The following is a 19350-nucleotide window of genomic DNA, read 5'->3' on the forward strand; positions in this document are numbered from 1 at the left end:
AAAAGGAGTGATCCTTTTGCAAAATGCTGGGTTGGAGCCACTCCTGTGCAAACAGCCAGGTAGGAGGTGCTTTATTTCCCTCCCTTCCACCGTGCCATCCACAGTCAGGGAGAATCTGCCGTTGCAGGGAGGCACCTTTTTCTTTTGCTGGTTTCACATGTGTAGTTATGCAGGTTCAGCTGTTCATATTGTGGGACGATAAGCATGGCTATGGGGGTTCATTTTTGTATGCCTGCACAGCTATGCATGTGTTGCAGGGGAAAAAAATTAAAAGAGAGAAACAGCTCTATGTGAAGGCATGAAAGCAACCCAGATTGTTTCCATTGGCTTCAGTCACTGCCTGCACAGCATGCATGTGAATGGGAAAAAGGGAAATGGGTTCTTTTATAATGACCACAACCTGTTATACATTTGCTGTGCAGAATCGAACTGTGTTTGGCACCCTGTCCTGCTATTAGTCAGTTTCCCAAATAATTGGGGAAGAAATGGAAATGAGTTGTGAGAGGTCATTTTTTAACAAAATATTTTCTCTGGGTGTGCATGTAGACCTCATAGGATCTGGCAAAAAAAAAAAAGCTATCATTGTTATTGAAATAAAGGGAGAACTCATATTTAGTGAGAATCCTTGGGGTGGGATCCATGTATAAAGATATATTATACCTTCTCCTCCATGGCAATCCTTCTTGGTGAAATCTAGGCACCAATAGAAACTATCAGTAAATTTCAAGTTTAGGTGTTTTTAACTCGATAAAGCACAGTATACCCAATATTCATTCCTATTTGACTCTTACCAAAAATATTCAGGTTTAAAAAAACCCCAAATGTGAAAAGTGGGAAACATCCTTCATGATCGCATGCTCTTTCCCCTGCCTCTTATGTCCCAGACCTCTTACGCTGGAACAGGAGGGGGGTGGTATTCTTGCATGCCAAGTTGCTCTGCCCAGCATACAAGATTGTATGCACTCTCCCCTGCCTCTCCTGTCCCTGCTGGCGAAGCTACGAGGGGAAAGGGGGTGGGGTGCGCCACACACTGGGTGCACGGATTTGGGTAATGTGGGGGGCGCAAAATTCCTCTGGCCCCTTCCCCTTCCCCCCGCATGGCGCCTCCCCCTCCACACTTACTTTAGGAAACTGAGCCGGCTGGAGAACAGACCTGCCTGTTCTGGTGGGAACTACAATTTCCAGGTCTCCTGGGAAATGTAGTTCCCACACAGGCAGGCCTGTTCTCCAGCCTGCTCAGTTTCCTAAAGTAAGTGTGGGGGACACCGCGGGGGGCGGGCGTGATTTCCCCCCCAAAGCACCCCCACACACACACACACACACTTACTTTAGGAAATCGGGCAGGCTGGAAAACAGGCCTGCCTTTGTGGGAACTACATTTCCCAGGATACCCTGGTGGACGATCTTGTATGTTGGGCTGAGAAGATCATGCTCACCTCTTCAATATCTTGCCTGTTCTTGTCCCCATCTCTCCTGTCCCAGCCCAAAAGGAACGGAGACAGGAACAGGGGCGATCTTGCATATAGGACTAAGAAGCCCGGCATTCAAGATTGTGCCTGCTCTCCCCCACCTCTGCTGTCCAAAAGCTAATAAGGCTGAACCATGTTCAGCTTTATCTGCTCCCAGGCTAGTTCACTGTGCCGAATAGCTCAGGTTGCTTTATTGGGACATTTAAAACCTGGAAAAAAGGGGGGGGGGTTTGGGGGGTGATTTAGATTTACCAAAGTGCCAAGTATTAGTCATATATGAGCAAGCTTTTGACCCATTTGTCTTCAAGTTTAGGGCTATTTCATCATAGAAATAAATGGCTGCCATTCACTTTGATAACAGTAAATACCGTATATACTCGTGTATAAGTCGACCCGCATATAAGTCGAGGCACCTAATTTTACCACAAAAAAATTGGGAAAACTTATTGACTCGAGTATAAGACTAGGGTGGGAAATGCAGCAGCTACTGGTAAATTTCAAAAATAAAAATAGATACCAATAAAAATGTTCTTAAATATTTCAAAGAAAAACCATATGGTATCAACAATAACTTTAAAGTGGAATATATAACTCTTACGGACAGTATCTCTTCAGAGTTTCATAGGGAAGATGCTCAACAAGATCCCCCTTTTAAAAAGTCCCTACAGGTTCTCCTTCAACACGGATAGCTTATCATTACACAGCAAAGATGCTTGTGTGGTGATGGCAGCCGCTGCCCCAAAACAAGTCTTTTTTGCAGGTCTGCAAGCTCAGCTGGACAGAAGTCCCACCTGCTTTCCAAAAACAGTGGGTGGGGGCCGAGGAAGGTGCTGGCAGTGGCTGCATGCCAGAGCACCCTGTGGGGGGGGGATTCCTGCCACCATGGGCTCTAATGGTGCAGAGTATGGCTCCCTAGCATTCATGGAGCTTCCTGGTCTGAACAAAAATTCTGTAATGTATACATTTAATATTCACACCTATTCACTGAATATTCACTGTGAATGAAGCTACTGGCCACCTGTAGTGCAGCGAAGCAACAGCCCAAGGCTTACCTGGGAGCTTCCTTTGTGTCAACATAGCAGGAAGCAGGTGGAGAAAAACACCCTCAGCTCCCAGCCTTTTTTCTCTCGCCACCCGTCCCCCCCACCTGCTCACCACCTGTTTACTCATGTATAAGTCGAGGGAGACTTTTTTCAGCTCAAAAAATGTGCTGAAAAAGTAGACTTATACGTGAGTATATAAGGTAAATACTACACTTGAGAACACTTGTGGGTGTGACATCTGTCTTTGGTGATCCCAGCTTCTGGGAGAGAGAATAAGTTCTGTTCCTCACCCCCCATGACCCAAATTGTAGCCAGTTGAGGAGCAAAACACCCATGTGTGGAAGTTGCATCTCTACCACCTGTTACTGTTTGAAAGAAAAAAAAATACTTACATGTAAAGGAAGTGTCATTTTTCAGTTAACATGCTGAATGAAGTAGATTGTTTTGAATAGCAAAATTAAGTGGAGGTTGTAGGGTTGAATCCCTTCTCTTTCCCTGCATGGCCTTAGGTAAAGTGCGGCTTCAGAAGCTGAGTTAGATCATCTATATCTAGTCTGTTTCTGCCCTGTGTCTACCTTTGTTTCCTGGTCTTGCCAGACTATGAGGGAATGTTGGGATAGTGAACAGAATGATGAATTAGCGTATTCTTTTCAAAACCTGTGTTACGATAAAGCTTTATTTTCCATTCTTACCATTGTTATGAAAATTGGCTTCTGGGTACAGTCTAATATAAAGAATGTAGACCAGTAAAATTTCTGGGAATTTTGAAGCCAGAGAAGAAACTTTTCTGGAAACAGAAATTCTGTATATAATTGAAATGTATGAAATGCTTGCTTGCTCATTGAGCCTAAATTTATCTTTTTATTGCCATGTGAAACAGGTACTGGCTAAGGGATGAAAACTGGGCCGAAACTGGGCTAAAAAGTTGACTGAATCCAACTCATCCATTACTAGAGAATTTTGAAACAAACACTGATGTGGAGTCACATTCTCCTTGGCTCCTTCCGCACACGCAAAATAATGCATTTTCAAACCACTTTCACAACTGTTTGCAAGTGGATTTTGCTATTCCGCACAGCTTCAAAGAGCACTGAAAGCAGTTTGAAAGTGCATTATTCTGCATGTGCGGAATGAGCCCTTGTGATGTTTGCCCCCCCCCCCTTTGAGTGAACTATCTGCAGGATTCTTTTCCTGATGCAGACTGGGAAGTGTGTGCATCCCCATTTTGAGCCACTAATAGTTGCACATGGCTAGAGCTGGACCAGGGCCTTCGACTTTACCTGGCAAAATAAAGGAACTGCATTAACAGTTGTCATTGGCATAGATACATTTAAAGGTCTGCTCTTCTCTGATCTTAGCATGGACATGATAACCAGAAAAGGAAAGGATTTTATTATTTCAGTGTTTATTGTGGAGAAAAATCAGGCTATTGTGTTCTGTTCACAGTTGGAATTGCTCCTTGTGTATACCCTTCTCAGATGTTATGTTTGCACATACTGAGAGGCCACCAACCCCTTATATTGGGAGTGTGCTTCTCCTGATCTGCATGGCCGTGTTGTCTGAATAGATATGCTGCCTGCATTTTGCATGCATGTATAGCTTCGGTCAATGTGAACCACAGCCATCCAAAATCCAATGGTCAAGTTTCCTAATACCGAAGCTGCATGTGCATGCAAAATACTCATGGTGCTCCTTTTCAAAGAAAATGGCCACATAGATTGGGAGCAATGTGTTTCTGATAGTGCAGTTATTGGCATCTGATACTACTTGGAAAGGACTTGTTTTGCTGTTTAAACGTGGGTATTTTTATACCCAGATTTAAAAAGCTGTGTCAATTATCTTTGCACCAGCTTTGATCTGTTTTGAGTTCATTAGCATCTGAAATCTAAACAAGGAATACCTCTCATTAACAACTTTCATTTGTTGGCATTTTCTAACATCATTTCTGAAGAAGGATTCATAATACCTAGGAAGGGCTTAGCTATTTAAATGTGGGTATTTTTATATTCAGATTCAAAAAGGGGTATCAGTGTCCTTTGAACCATCTTTGATCTGTTTTGAGCCATTCCATTCTGAAATCTAAATAAGGGATACCTTTCATTAACAACTTTCATTTACTGGCATTTTCCAGCATTGTTTCTGAAGAAGGATTCTTGTTAGGTGTATACAGTTAGATATTTCTAAGATGAGATTGTACTTGATATTTTATGTTTTTTTATGTTTTGAATTGGAAAAATCCAAAATGGCAAAAGTCACTTCTGAAATTTTAAAAAAAACAGACCTCACCTTTGGAGTCTGGATGCCATATTTACCAATTCCTGATATTCTTGACTGATTTGGATGGCTCAGGCAACGGATCTTTTCAGATGTCAGAAGCTAAGTGGGGTCGACCCTTGTTAGTATTTGGATAGGAGACCACCATGGAATGCCATGGTTGCTATGCTGAGGGAGGCAATGGCAAACCAGCTCTGCTATATCTGTTCTTGAAAACCCTACTGGGTCACCATAGCTCAGCTGCAACTTGATGGCACCTTACACATATAATGTCCTGGAATCTGGAAAAAAAATTGCCCAAAATGAATTCATGAAGGGGTATCAATACTCCCCAAAGTTATGGGTAGCAGTAATCATACCATATATGAAATAATGATATTAAAATTTAATATGCATATTTCTAATTTACATAGATCAATGAAGAGTCAGATATTGCATGCTGGAAATCCTGAAGTTTACTGATATACTTTTATTTGAATCACATCTTGGTATTTATGCAATTCTGTCCAATGTTATGCTTTTGCTTACTTGAGCAGTCTTGTGTGTGCAAGCTATTAGTGTGGGAAATGGGCTTCAGTGTGCTTAGATTCTCAGTTTTAAAGTTTTCTTAGTACATCACTCTTAAATTTCCTGTGACTGAAAGTTACCAGTCTGTTAGTACAAGGGAAACTTTATCAAACTGTTATTGCAGCCCTTCTCAGAGAACATACTTTTGTGTTCAGTGAGAAGAAAAACGGGTTAAAAGTTCTGCAAATAAAGACAGATGTGGAGCATCTCATAGAAAAGAACAGTATATTTATTTAAAACACTTCTATTTCCATCCACCTTAAGCCAACACTTCTATTTCCATCCACCCAAGCCAACGAACCATCATGTATGTTGTGGGTTGGAGCTGTAAGGGGTTATATAAGGCATGAGCCGGGGTGGGGGTGGAGGAATGGAAGACTATGTGTTCCCACCCCCTGCCTCTTGGTTTCTTCACAGCATACCTCTACTCCAGATGTATTGGCACAAAATCATACAAGAAATTGAAAGTTTAGCTCATCAGTACTTTGACATCTGTGGCAAATGGTCACAAGTCTTTGTGAACCACTGTCAGATGGAAACATGTATGATAGTGATCCCCAAAGTGGCTCCTGTGGCCATCATGGTTCCCACAGATGGATGGCTTGGTAACATTTGCTTCTTCTTCACTCAGAATAAATAACCAGCCACAATTTCTCTATTTCTCCTTAGAGTACTTCAGAAAAGCCCAGCAGGCATCACCTTCATGTCTGCAGGGGGTACCCATTCAGAAATAACTGTCTTCATCAATAGCTTTCAAATTCTTAATTTTGTTGTAATTGGTTCCAGCACTCCAAGGCAGCCATTTTGTGCTAGCACCCATTCTCAGCTCTTAACATTCAAAAAGTGTCCACAGGTTTATGGGAGAATGGGGACCCCTGATACTGGGCATAAATTGATTTATTTGTATAAGCTGTTCTCTGTGAAAAATTAAACTTGCAACTTCCTGTCTTGGACACAGAATTCATTCACTTAAATGAACAAATTTTAACTTATCAAAATTATACTTCTAAATAATAAAGTAGTATTGCTTCACCGTATATGAAATTCTGAAGAGTTTTTACATTGAACCTGGTTACTTCATTTAATGTTAGCCATTAAAGACTGCAAATAACAACTCTTAACCCATATTGATTTTTTTTTCCTTTTAGGGGGATACATCTTATGTGAAGGACCGCTGGTGTGTGTTTGATGGATTCATGGTTTTTTGTCTTTGGGTATCCTTAGTGTTACAGGTAATTATATTGTGTTACAAAGAATGCTAAAATACAGTTTATACCTTTAGCTAAGTCCTGGGAACTGCTGGGAAATTATTGACATCATGGGGCCTATCATTTAAAACATTTTATGCTGCCTTTCCACCCAACTTAGATTTCCCAAGGCAGCAAACTATCAATAACATTAAAATTAAAAATATACTTTAAAAAACAAAACACATGAACAGGAAGGAGGGGTCAGTGTACAAATGCTAAACAAAACAGAACATTCACTGGTAAAAGACAATGATAGGGTAACTTTGCCTAGGGTTGGTCTCAAAGGGCCTTTCTTTTTATTGTAGCCAACGCATATCCAGCAGTGTGGCTCTTATTCTTCAGAGTCAGGCCAACATGGAAGATTCTCTTTAGATCCAGGCAGCAGTATTCAGAGGGCAAAGTTGTTGCTTTCCTGTCCTCATTTCCACTGCCTCTTTCATTATTCACCAGAAACTTAGCAGTTACGCAATTGGTTTCATAACAATTAATAGCAAGAAACAGCTATTTTAAAAAAATGTTTCCTGATAGCAGTAAATAATTACTTCTAATCCTGAGACATCCAATTATATTTTGGCCTTCTGTAATAGAGCTCTTTGAAACAGAAAGTGCTTTTCCTGATTTTTATTGTGGTTGACCAAGAATGAAAGAAGGATGATTCTAAATTCTGATATTGCTTGCGGCAAGCACCCCAAATGTGTTCCATTTCCTGACCACAGTATCTGAGATAGTTTAGTTATATGTGCTAAATGTACAATTACTCTGTCAGTGAAAAATTTTGGGGTCTAAATTTCTTTTCAGATTACTGTTTTTAATCATTTAGTATCTGTAGTCCCTCTAAATAAATGGTCCCTGGTGCTGCACGGAACGTCCTAGAGACTGCATGGAACTGAGCTGCCTGAGAGAACGCCCCCTGCTGGGCAGCCCCTTATCTATGCGGCACCAATAAGGTGGCTGCACACCTTTGCGGCTTACAGGGAATGTTGCTTATGGTCAAAGGCATCTCTCTGAAACCATTCATACAACCACAGTTCATATGAATACTTTTCCATTGCCATCTAGATTGAAGTTGCACGCTTAATTAATACACTTGAAAATTAGGCAAATCTATGTTCTGACCCTTTCAAACATTCAAAGGTCATAAGGCCTCCAGCCCAGCAGAACTATCTCTTGGACTCCTACTTGGCTTGTATGCAGTGTAACATGCTAGTCATTATCCAGCATGGCAAGCCAGCAGACTTTTTGCTCCTTTGTCCAGCTCTCACTATTTAGCCCAAGGCTGGGCTTGGAGATGAGTGAGAGAGTAATCGTAGAGTTATAGACCACAAGGGTCATCATGTCCAACCCTCTGCCAAGGATGAGGGCTTCATTGGGCCCTATGTCAATTGTTGCATGTGACCTTAGCTGGGACCCAGGAGGGATGCGTTGAAATACATCTGTACCCCAACGCTGAGAGAATGGGCTGGATCTGGATAAAGTTGGCATTTTCCACTGATTCTCTCTTGCCTCTGCAGATTTCCCTCACATCATTCCTCAGAGTCCTTTACCAGGAGAGCAGTGAGCTGCAGTGGAAGGCAGGGCTTATAACAATTGTTTCTAAAGAATTGTTAAAAGTACTGTTTAAAAACATGGAAATTATCCTTTAATTGAGTATGAGTATTAAATGATGGCCCCAGGCTAACTTGATCTCATCGGATCTCTGAAGCTAGGCAGGGTTGGCTATCCAAGGAATACCAAGGTTGCTATCCAGAGGCAGGCCACAGCAAACCACCTCTGAATGTCTCTTGCCTTTAAAATCCTATAGGGTTGCCCTAAGTCAGCTGTGATTTGACATCACACATGCACACACACACGGAGAAGAGAATACATTGCATGTATCCCATGAACTGCCAATGGAAGGGGCAAAGATTTTCACTGAATTCCTCTTTCTCCTGCAGCTCCTTTTGATCACTAAATAAGATGGTTCCTGTGGTAGCAGGACCTGCATAGACAACCCGTTGCATGGGTCAGGAGGCTGCAGTGAGGAGGAGGAGCAGGCTGAAATCACTGGCAGTGGTTTTATACAAGCTACCCTTGAGAAAATTGTTTTGCAGCTCTGACTTGACTGTAGATTATTAAAAAGACAATCTTATGATAAGGAAAATCAGAATGAGAAAAAATCCACTTTTCCCCCCACAGGTATTTGAAATTGCCGAGATCGTTGATCAGATGTCTCCTTGGGGCATGCTGAGGATCCCAAGGCCTCTTATTATGATTCGAGCATTTCGAATATATTTCCGTTTTGAGCTGCCAAGAACCCGGATAACCAACATTTTAAAGTGAGTAGTTCATGTGTCTTGTTCTAATGTGTTGTTTCCCAAAATCTAAGCAATGAGTTGGTAAGAGTGATGAGTGAAAGTACTATTGATTGGTGTGGCAATCCTAATCATAAACCTGATCATTATCCTAATTATGTAATCATGCATTGCTTAATTTCAGATTGATGTATGTTATAAATTGTGAATGACTTGAAACATGGCACAGGGGACTTTAAAAATATTGATCCAGCAACCAGGTCTCCAGCAACCAGGTCTAAGGTACTATATCAGCAGTAGCCAAAGTTCCTATTTAAAGGTTCGGTGTGTTTGGCTACTTTTGCACACTGACTTTCTTTGGTTTTGAGTGACTAGGGTTAGGGTTAAAGCACAGTTATTTCTGAGTTGTTTTACACAGTGAACATGATTTTTCTTGGAGTTCTAATTATTTGGGGGGTTAAAGGTTTTCAATTCTTGTACACCAGATAATTTTTCTTAGGGGTGGCATGCATCCAGCTGCATAGCTTCTGTGCTGAAACAGTATTGGTTTGTAGAAGAACAAGCACAGATTTCTGCTGATTCACCGTTTCTATGCAGACCCTCACTTTGCCTCCTGGAAATTCCTCAGGATCAGCTGACCCCCCAGGAACAAAGTTTTGGCGCTCATCATTTGCCCAACTGATTGTCTATGCTTACAGGAGACATTTTGAGCCCATAAAAAGTGTTCTTAGTTAAGCAGGCAGCAGACTGAAATATTGCTAAATTATTTTAGATATTTACAAAAACTGCAGGTGTAGAGTTCGGACTTAGAAAAGGCTTTCCTACTCATCCCCAAATGCAGGAGGAAATGTCTCTTCAAAGATTTTGCCTGCAATGGCTCTTGAGCACTGAAAATTCACAGAGCCAGGCAACACTTCCTTTTTAAATGATGCTCTAGTTTATTCTGGGAAGGGTCGTCTATACGGGGGGGGGGGGGCTGGTTTGTTCTTGACACCCCTGTTCATGTGTGCATTAATTATTGTATTATGTACTCTGAAGGAAGGTGCACGCTACAAAGTCATGTATGATAAGGAAGGGTGCAAAGAGCAGGGTGAAAAGAGCTGACTTCAACCCTGTCTTTCCCATTTCTTGCCAGAAGGCACAATATCATTTATTCCCTCTCATAGTCTCATGATAGGATGGCCAAGACCCTGGTAGAGGTAGGATCCCTGGCTCCCAGATTCCTTTGCCTGCTGCTACTTAGAGGAGTGGTGGGATAAAATGTATTGTAAAAATGTAGCCTTGTGTACTTACCAGAGATTCTTACAGGAGGTGACAAAAAATTGTTGTAAAAATAGTCAGAAACTCTTATTGTTTTACCATAGAGTTTCTGGTGATTCCTAGAAGCCACCCTTTGTCACTTCCTGGATTCCTAGCTCTGTCCTTTTTTTTTTACTTCTGATAAGAACCTTTGGTAAGTACACGAGGCTGCACTTAAAAAAATTCCTGTGATGGTGTGTCCCCCTCAACCTTCCCTCCGGTTGCCAGACATTGCCTAGCAGTCCTGCCTCATGGGTGGATTTTTCTCTGTGCCTTTTTCTTGATCTCAAACACCCATCTGTCTCCTCTCCTTCAGAATCTCTCATTTACTGAGAGCCAGCATGGGGTAGTGGTTAAGAGCAGTGAACTTTAATCTGGAGAACTGGGTTTGATTCCCCACTCTTCCCCATGAGCAGCAGATTCTTATCTGGTGAACTAGATTTGTTTTCCTGCTCCTGCACATGAAGCCTGCCAGATGACTTTGGGCTAGTCACAGTTCTTCAGAACTCTCAGAACCCCACCTACCTCATAAGGTTGTAGGGAGAGAAAGGGAAGATGTTAGTAAGCCGCTTTAAGACTCCTTACAGGAAAGAAAGGGGGATATAAATCCAAACTCTTCTTTTAACAAATCAGATTGTAAGCCTATTGACCTAATTTGTCTTGAATTTTTTGTACACTGCTTGTATTTTAGAAACAAATAAATACTAACATATGGTTTCTCTAAACAATTTTTCACCAAATGAGGATTTGATTTAAAATATATATATTATTTTTATTTTTTGTCTAGGCGTTCAGGTGAACAAATTTGGAGCGTCTCGATATTCCTGCTATTCTTTCTTCTTCTGTATGGAATTCTGGGGGTCCAGATGTTTGGGCCTTTCACGTTTCATTGTGTAACAAATGATACAGAAACAGGGTAAGTATAAAAGGACTTCTCATAACTTCATTTCAAATGTTCTTTCATGTTGGGCTAAGCAAAGTTAGTTGACATGCTGAAGAAGTCCATCAAGCTTGAAATGAGTCTGCCAGTGAATTCCACTAAAAGCAAAGTTTGGCTTGAAATTCGAGGCTGTTATGAACTGGTGTCCTGAAACATCTGATTGACTTGTGGGGATTTTCAATTTTCCAGCAAACCTGCCCTTTATGCATCACCTGTAAGAAGGCAATTACAGATCACCTGTATATAAAAACATTTTCTTATAAGCATTCAGGTCTTCCTTCAGACTGTGGCCTTCATGCCAGAGTAAGTCTTTCTCAACACCGCATATTGGAGACACTTAAAATGTGCCCTTTCTATTTTTTTCCAGCCAAGATAGCACATTTTATCCGAGTGGCTGGGATTTCTTCTTGAAGTTACATGAATGAAGGCCTCCTCCTGTTATGATTCTCAAAAAGTCACATTTTCCTATGCTTAAGAAACCAGTTGTGCCAATTGAATAACTTGTCAGGATTCTTTTCTTATTCCCCAGTCTGTAGCCAAGAGAATGCCAAGAGCATTATGGCTAAATTCTAAAATAAGTCTGTGATACACAGTCTGGAAGTTCAATAAAGCCTTTTTCAGATATTTTGGAGGATAAATTGGAATGCTCTGTCTGCGGGGTCATGCAATGTGCTTAGCAGCAAGTTCCAAAGAGATTCCGTCTTCAGACTAGTGTTCTGTAACATTGCCCTAGAGAGCCAGTGGCTACTTCTCCTGGAATGCTTTTCAGAGAATGGGCAGGTCCAAGGTAAGACAAGGCTTGAGACTGGCTGCCTTTGTTTGTGGAGGATTTTCCATATCTGCAATAGCAGTCACGGCACTGGAGCATCAGGAGCGACATCTTCCATGGACCTCTCAAATAAACAGGCTCAGTGGATACAAAATTGATTTATTGATTGAGTTCAAACATGTTACACTTCAAAGATCTTTGCCAAAATTAAGGCTTTCTAACCCGGCCATCCCATTAGTTCCCACATCACACCCCTTCCCTTCACTACGTTGCTAGGCAACACTCCCCTTACACTTCCCTCCAGCCGTTCTCCAAGGTTGCACTTTGAGATAAGGGCCAGGTGTGCTTCTGTCATTTCAGTTCAGCCTGCACATTGCTACATATCATAGCTCTAATCCAAACTGCAAGCCGTAATAGCCAGGGTGCCACAACCACCCATCCTCTCCTACAGATGTGACAAGACCAACGTTTACAGGGTCTTCACAAGGAGGACCAGTAAGCACTTGGGCTTTCCTTATGGTGTGGTTCCATTTTCCTCCTCCACTGCCCTTGGGCTTTCCTTTGTTGTTTTTATTCTCTTTTCCCTCCCCTGCTGACAAATCCAGAACCAGAAGAGGTTTTTTAACTACTATGAGCTACCACCTACTAGCATTTCAGGTGCTTAGAACACTTTTACGAGCTATCATAGGGAACAGAATACCTTTTAAAAGAATGGAAATGGTACAAGGGGGGATTAGGGGATATAATTTGCTTCTCTTGTTAACTATTTTGAGCAATGAGGCAAAGTGGCATAGAATTGTAGTAAGCAATTATTTCTATCCATTGTGCCTGATGGTGAAAATCCAATTTCAGCACAAAGATCCCGTCCAGGTAATCTTTGTTCTCAGATCATTTCAAACATAGCCTGAGACATGTGGCTTTTCCAACTCGGGGAAGAGCTAGGAGACCAAATTTTGCACTTCAGGCAAATCTATCATAAATGCATAAATTGACTCTAGGCATTTTGGATCTAGTATCAGTTAAATTTTTTTTGTTCCTCTTGCATATTGACCCTGACCAAGTTGTTACCTACCAATCTAACTATTGTTTACCAACCATGTGTTGGCCTGCTGGCTGCTTGAGATTTTTGCAATCCCTAGAAGGAATTTTATTTCATGAATTCAGTTTTTTCGTATCAAATATATCTTTATTTCATTTCAATACACAAAAACACAAAAGCAACCATGCCCATGAACCAATAGTAACACAAATGTAATAGCACAAAAATCTGTACACCGCTACAGAACAAAAAAGTAAAAAGAAGAAAAAGTGGGGTGTTGTGTGGTTTCCAGGCTGTATGGCCGTGTTCTAGCAGCATTCTCTCCTGACTTTTCGCCTGCATCTGTGGCTGGCATCTTCAGAGGATCTGACACTATCACTTGTACTATCAGATCCTCTGAAGATGCCAGCCACAGATGCAGGCAAAACGTCAGGAGAGAATGCTGCTAGAACACGGCCATACAGCCTGGAAACCACACAGCATCCCAGTGATTCCGGCAGTGAAAGCCTTCGACAATACAGAAGAAAAAGTATTTTAAAAATCTGATGCAATAGAGAACTTATTCATTGACTTCCTTCTCTTCTCTTGAATGTGAAAGTCTAGACCCTTGGTTATTATTACATTATATGATTATGATTATTACATACATTATATGATTATGATTATTACAATTATGATCATTAATTTGAATCCTTTCAAACATCAGTAAATCACTCTTATTAGTTTTATACATATAGTTCATTTTAATATATATAGATACGTATATAAATATATATAAATATATAAATATATAATATATATAGATACATATATAAACACTCCTATTCTAAAAAATTGTATTTCTTTCTAATGTGACATTCCTACCGCCTGTGATTTTGCTTTCAATTATAGACATATAATTCATGAATGGAGTTCAGGTTACGCTAATTTCTTTCCAGGGAATCTTCTTTTAGTAAACAAGTCCATTTGTCTAATTTGACTACACACCAAACTTTCTCAATCCAGTCTTCCACAAAGGGTATCTTTTTGATTTCCAATTCTTTGCCAGTACAATCTTGGCTGTTGTGACCAAATAAAGAAACAAAACGTTATCAATTTTTGCCATTTTGTTTTTACATGTGCCTAACAGATATGCTCTGGGAATCATTAGATTTTTTATTGACAATGTTTTTATTATTTTTTTAAAATGAATTTTGTTGCAGTTTGGTAATGACAAAAGAGGAATATGAAAAAAACTCGTTTCCATGTCTCGAACACATTAGAATAGAAGGAAAAGTTTGTGAAATATCTTAAGCATGTTTATATCATGATTAAAATCAAATATCAGTAATTATTAAGTCAAATAAACTGAAAGGAAGAAAGCAAGAAGAGTTTATCAACTGGCTACATATGTATGTAATCCTTCTGTTCTAACTTAAACAATAATAACTTGAGGCATGTGTAAAGTCTGTAATTCTCTTGTACTTCTATTTTAACTCCTAGATACCTTACCCCCATATCAGCAAATATTTTCTCCTCCTTCTGTCCCAATAATTCTGCCAGTGCTGGAATAATTCTTGTTTGTAGTTCTTCATTTTCTTGTTCCTTTAATCCTCTAAGTCTTGTTTTATTTTTGCTTCAGTTCCAGTAGTGTAATGTTATCTGCATAGTCTTATCTTTGGAGAAATTCCAATATATCCAAATTTTCAACTTGTCTTTGGAGAATTTCCAATTTATCTTCTAGCACCTCTAATTTTTCATTTGTGTCTTCGTTCGTGTTATTTATTTGTCTTACTGCATTTTCTATCCTTTTAATTGGTACCAGCACTTTTTCATCTCTTGTAATTCATTATCTAATTTATTAAAATGTTCTTTTGTTTCTTGTTGAAAGTTAAGTGTGAGTTCAATGAGTGGTTCTGGTTCTACCATCATTCTCTCTGGAGTTTTCAATTTTATTGAGTTAGTCTTTGTATTATTTTTTCCTTGTGTTGGCCATTTATCCTCTTTATTTAGATTTCTCAATCTCACTTTCTTATGTCTGTTACCTCTGTCATACCTTAATTTTCCATCACTCAGCCTCAGTTTCAGAAATTGTCTTCAACAGCGACAGCCATTCATCATTCCTTCATCCCCGTATATTTCACCTATTACTACCACTGTCTCTAGACTCCATCTCTGTTTCTCACTTAAATTTCTAATTCATCACATCTTGTTCTTTGTTATTAGGTCTTTCTCTATGGCCGTTTCCACATGGGCCTTCATGCGCCCCCACGCTGGCAAGAATTCTGCCGGCGTGGGGGTGGAGGCCGTTCGCACGCAAGCGTGCGAGCGGCCCCAGCAGAGGCCGCCTCTTCCCCCTTCCCTCTCCCACTTACCTCGTCGCTGTTGTCGTCCTGCTGGCCTCCTAAGCCCTGCCCACGCTGCCCTCTGACCTCCAGGGGTCGGAGGACAGCGAGGGAGGGACTTAGGAGGCCAGCAGGACGACGACAGCGAGAGGTAAGTGGGAGAGGGAAGGGGAAACAGCGTGTTCCCGGCGGTGCTGTTCGCACCGCGCCGCCGGGAAGACGCTGTTTCCTCAAAAACAACCCTTTAAAGGGTTGTTTTTTAGGACGGCCTGACGCCGCCCTGAAGGAGGGGAAGGGCAGCCAGGTCGGTGCTGCTGCGTTTCAGCAGCGCCGCCTGTGCGAACGGCGGCCTGGGGGCAGCGTTTTTACCGCCCCCAGGCCGCCATTTTTGGCCCATGTGGAAACGGCCTATGTTTATCACATTAATTCACATCTTTTAGGATCTTTTTACTTCTCTTCACATCTAGTGATGTCTATTGGTATCCCTTGTTTTTCTTTCGGTATTTCACTAATTCATCTCTGGGTATTCTGTACCTGTTCTCTGTCGATGCTTCATTTCTCTTTCTCTGTGTTAAAGGCACTGCGACCCTTTTCTTGACATTCGGCCTTTTATTTCACTTTCCCTCCTTCTTCTCTATCTCAGCAGCCACCCTCAGTTCCCCTCTCTTCTCTTTATCTTTCCTTTGACCTCTGTTTTATCAGACCTTTCCAAATTGGAGATCGCTTTCTCCTACTCCTGTCATTTTTTGTGTCACAAAGTACAATTCCAGTAGGGTCACTTTCCCTCTGACTTTTCTGAATTGGAAGTTATCTCCACAGTTTCCACATAACACAATCAAGCGATGAGAATGTAGGTGTTTTCTGATTCTGTGGAGGATCAGGGCAGTGAAGCTTTCCAAATCCTAACTGCTACAAGATGGTGATCACCCTCTCCTCAGCACCCCTCAGGCATCTTACCGGTAGGAGCAACTTTTACTCCAAAACAGGAACTGGGAAAGCCTCCTGGAGATGAGGAATTATAGTTCAACCTCTCCCATTTAATCCAGGGAAAGTTCTTTGGAATCTAGAAATTCTCTAGGCCTTTTGTAATCAATTAGATTTTTCTCTACTGAAGAGAGACATGCAGCTCTCTTCTCATCCTGACCTTGAAGTCTGTGAATTCAGATTTTTTAAAATACTCCACTTCTCTTTCCAGTGTGGACCCAAATCTGCTTACATCATTATTTTACCTCTTTTGTTTTATTTTACTGTGAGGACTGTCAGGCCGCTGAATCTGGCTGGTGGATTTCATTCAGCTTGGTGAGTAAGAAATGATCTGTGGATAGCAAACCTCTTTGTCAAGTACATCATCTTGATCTTAGGTATCCATTTCCAGTGCTTGCTGTCCCCAGTTTGGCCTAAAAGGAAGTACGCAGCAATTAGGCCTTTCCTGTTGCCCTGTGAAAAGGGAAGGGGGCTCTCCCCAGCTCCATGAGGAGGTGATTTCCCAGACACTGGGATTTCCCCTGTACTTTGAGGTGGGGTGTAAAATGAAAATGTAAATAGGCTGAAAATGTAAATCTGACTATGTCACAGAGATCAGCATGACTGAACCAACTATTAAGTTGTTGACAGGATTGTGTTTAAAAAAAGATTGATTCATTTGGGTGTGTGCATTGTTGTCTCTCCTTCTCTTGAGAGACAGCTAAATCCTGTTCTTCCCAGGAAGTTTTCACACTCATTATCTTGTTGTTATAATTGCTTATTTATTCTGAGGTAGCTATTTTTTGACACTATCTGAAACTAGATGATCTCTCTCTCTCTCCACAAAACCAATTCATCACCACACACAGTTTGCTTTCTCTCTCCCTTCCTCTCTGTCTGTCTATCTGTCTGTCTCCCTCTCTCTGTCCTTCATATCTCCTCTTGTAAGGAATAATGCATAATGATGCAGGGAAAATAATTTTATATTTTCTGAATTTTACAAATGGAATTAAATACATCTGGTGTTCTGCGGTGGCTTCAGCATGGAATTTGAATGTTGAAAGCCCAAGTTCATGTCCCCATTGTGACATAAAATAAATTGGGTTACAGAACGACTACAGTAATGTCTCACGAAAAGCGGCCTCCTGTAGCACTGTTTTGTTACTGTTCTAATCATCCTGTTGTAGAGGACACCAGCTGGCAGCTCCACAGCATGGTTGGCATGGCTGAAACTAAAGACAGCTGGACCAGAAGCGGTGAGGAGATGGAATGGTCTCCTCCTGCCCTCCTATGTGACTGAGAAATGAGGCCTCAGTAGAAGCTATATGATGGATGGGAAAGACTGCCACAGTTATTCCAAAAGGAAGCCTCAGCACAAAAGGTGACCCAGAGAGGCTCCTTTTGCATAATAATAATTCCAGCCATGTAATTTCATTGCAGCAAAAATAAACAGAAATCCTGTGGTACCTTAAAGACAAATAAAAGTTAACACTGGTGTTTTCTCATCTGGACCTCCAACTCTGGTTGCAAATATTTGCTTTTTCTAATAAAATAATATTTTAGTACTTATCTTAGAATACATTTTCGTTAGTCTTTTATGTACCATTAGACTCCTGCTTATTTGTAACTTAATACTTACATAGAAGAGAGAATTCTATCAAGTAAAGCTATTCCCTTGTCTTCATTTTTAGAAGAATCTGCACTTTTCAAATTGCTGTGTTAAAAACAAAAATGTCTTTTTGAGCGTCCTTGAGTAGGTCACCATCTCTCTTAACTGAACTTTTCTCACAGGGCTGTTGTACTACTCAGGGGGCCAAGCTACATATGACACAAGTCTGCCATAAGAACTTTAGTCAGATAAGTTCCTCATGGGACTTCAGTTCTCAATGCCTGGGAATCTGATTTGAATTGAAGCTGCAGCTAGTGAGGAAGTTGATCTCCTGCTTCCCCTATGCTGTTTTCCTGACTGAAAATGGTTCTGAGGGATGGTATTTATACCATTGGTAGATGCATGTCTCCTGAGCAACTACACAAGCAGTTGTCAACCCAGTAAAAATTTCCCCATTTCATGTCAGGAATTTTGCTTGGAATGCAGGAGGCTGGAACCCCTTCTCCTTATGATTTGTGTTACTGATCTGAATCATGCTTAAGATTGGGGAACTAGCAGCTGATATCGAGCAGAGGCCCTGTGGTGGTACTATGTCAAATGCAATGTTTAATTTGGTTCATAAGCACCTTGGATAAGAAGCAAGTGTTTATAAAATTTGTAAAAAAATTGTGTTTGTAAAAACTATGACATAATGTCAGATTAAATGAATCGAGGAAGGACAGTAGCTTTTAAAAGTAATTTACTTGTTAAGGCCCTGCTCCCCCCTTGTTTTAGTATTTCTGTTTCCTGCATTGCTTACTTGTGCTAAAGTTGTGCACTCTTGTTCTCCTTCTCTGTATTGCCCTGCATTCAGTTGCTGGAGATAGATTCTTCTGATAATGCCAAAACTTTTCACGTTTCTCTATTCTCTTGAGCCAGTGTTCCCTTCAGAGCATGGGTGAATTTGATAAAACAGAGTTCTTGTTGTGCCGAGGTCCTTAATAAAAATGCAGAGCTTGGTTCCCAAAACTAATTCCTTGGGGAAATGGATCAGACTGCTCTACACTTGGGAACTGGGTTGCTACCCATTATTTCTCGCTTATGACCTGTCAGCTCATTTTAATGCTTGCTGTGATATTTCTGTATGGTGCAGTGATGTGAATATTCAAGAAAAAGAAGATCAAAATGACACAGATGGTACTAAAGAGGCAGAATTCAGCATTTTATTAATTTTACAGACATTTTGCAATTTACTGCATTAAGCAGGTCCAGGACTAAAATATAAGAGGGTTAGTCAGAACTCTAGAAGAATTTAGCTGTGCAACCCTATGTAGAATTAATCCAGTCTATGACTATTTAATTACTGGAGTGGCTCTGCAAAAGATTGCACCGTGTGTCCCAAAGAGTATCCTCAATCAATAAGAGAGCCATATCTTAACAGGAAGACTCTGGGTATAAGCATGATCTTTATTTGAATACTGTATGCATTAGCTGCCATCAAGTCACTTCTGACTTAGGGCGACTGTATACATTG

General features: G+C 40.8%; 1 protein-coding gene across 2 annotated transcripts in view; it reads left to right on the top strand.

Moving 5' to 3' along the window:
* NALCN (sodium leak channel, non-selective) overlaps nt 1–19350 on the top strand; it is a 286369-nt gene that overhangs the window by 39100 nt on the left and 227919 nt on the right. For both annotated transcript variants that reach the window (XM_048493957.1, XM_048493958.1), the window contains 3 exons: nt 6502–6585; nt 8779–8918; nt 10981–11109. In XM_048493957.1, coding sequence (XP_048349914.1) covers nt 6502–6585; nt 8779–8918; nt 10981–11109 — 353 coding nt within the window. The remainder of the gene's footprint in view (nt 1–6501; nt 6586–8778; nt 8919–10980; nt 11110–19350) is intronic.

Source organism: Sphaerodactylus townsendi, linkage group LG04 (genome assembly GCF_021028975.2).
Source record: "Sphaerodactylus townsendi isolate TG3544 linkage group LG04, MPM_Stown_v2.3, whole genome shotgun sequence".
NCBI classification, from domain to species: Eukaryota; Metazoa; Chordata; class Lepidosauria; order Squamata; family Sphaerodactylidae; genus Sphaerodactylus; species Sphaerodactylus townsendi.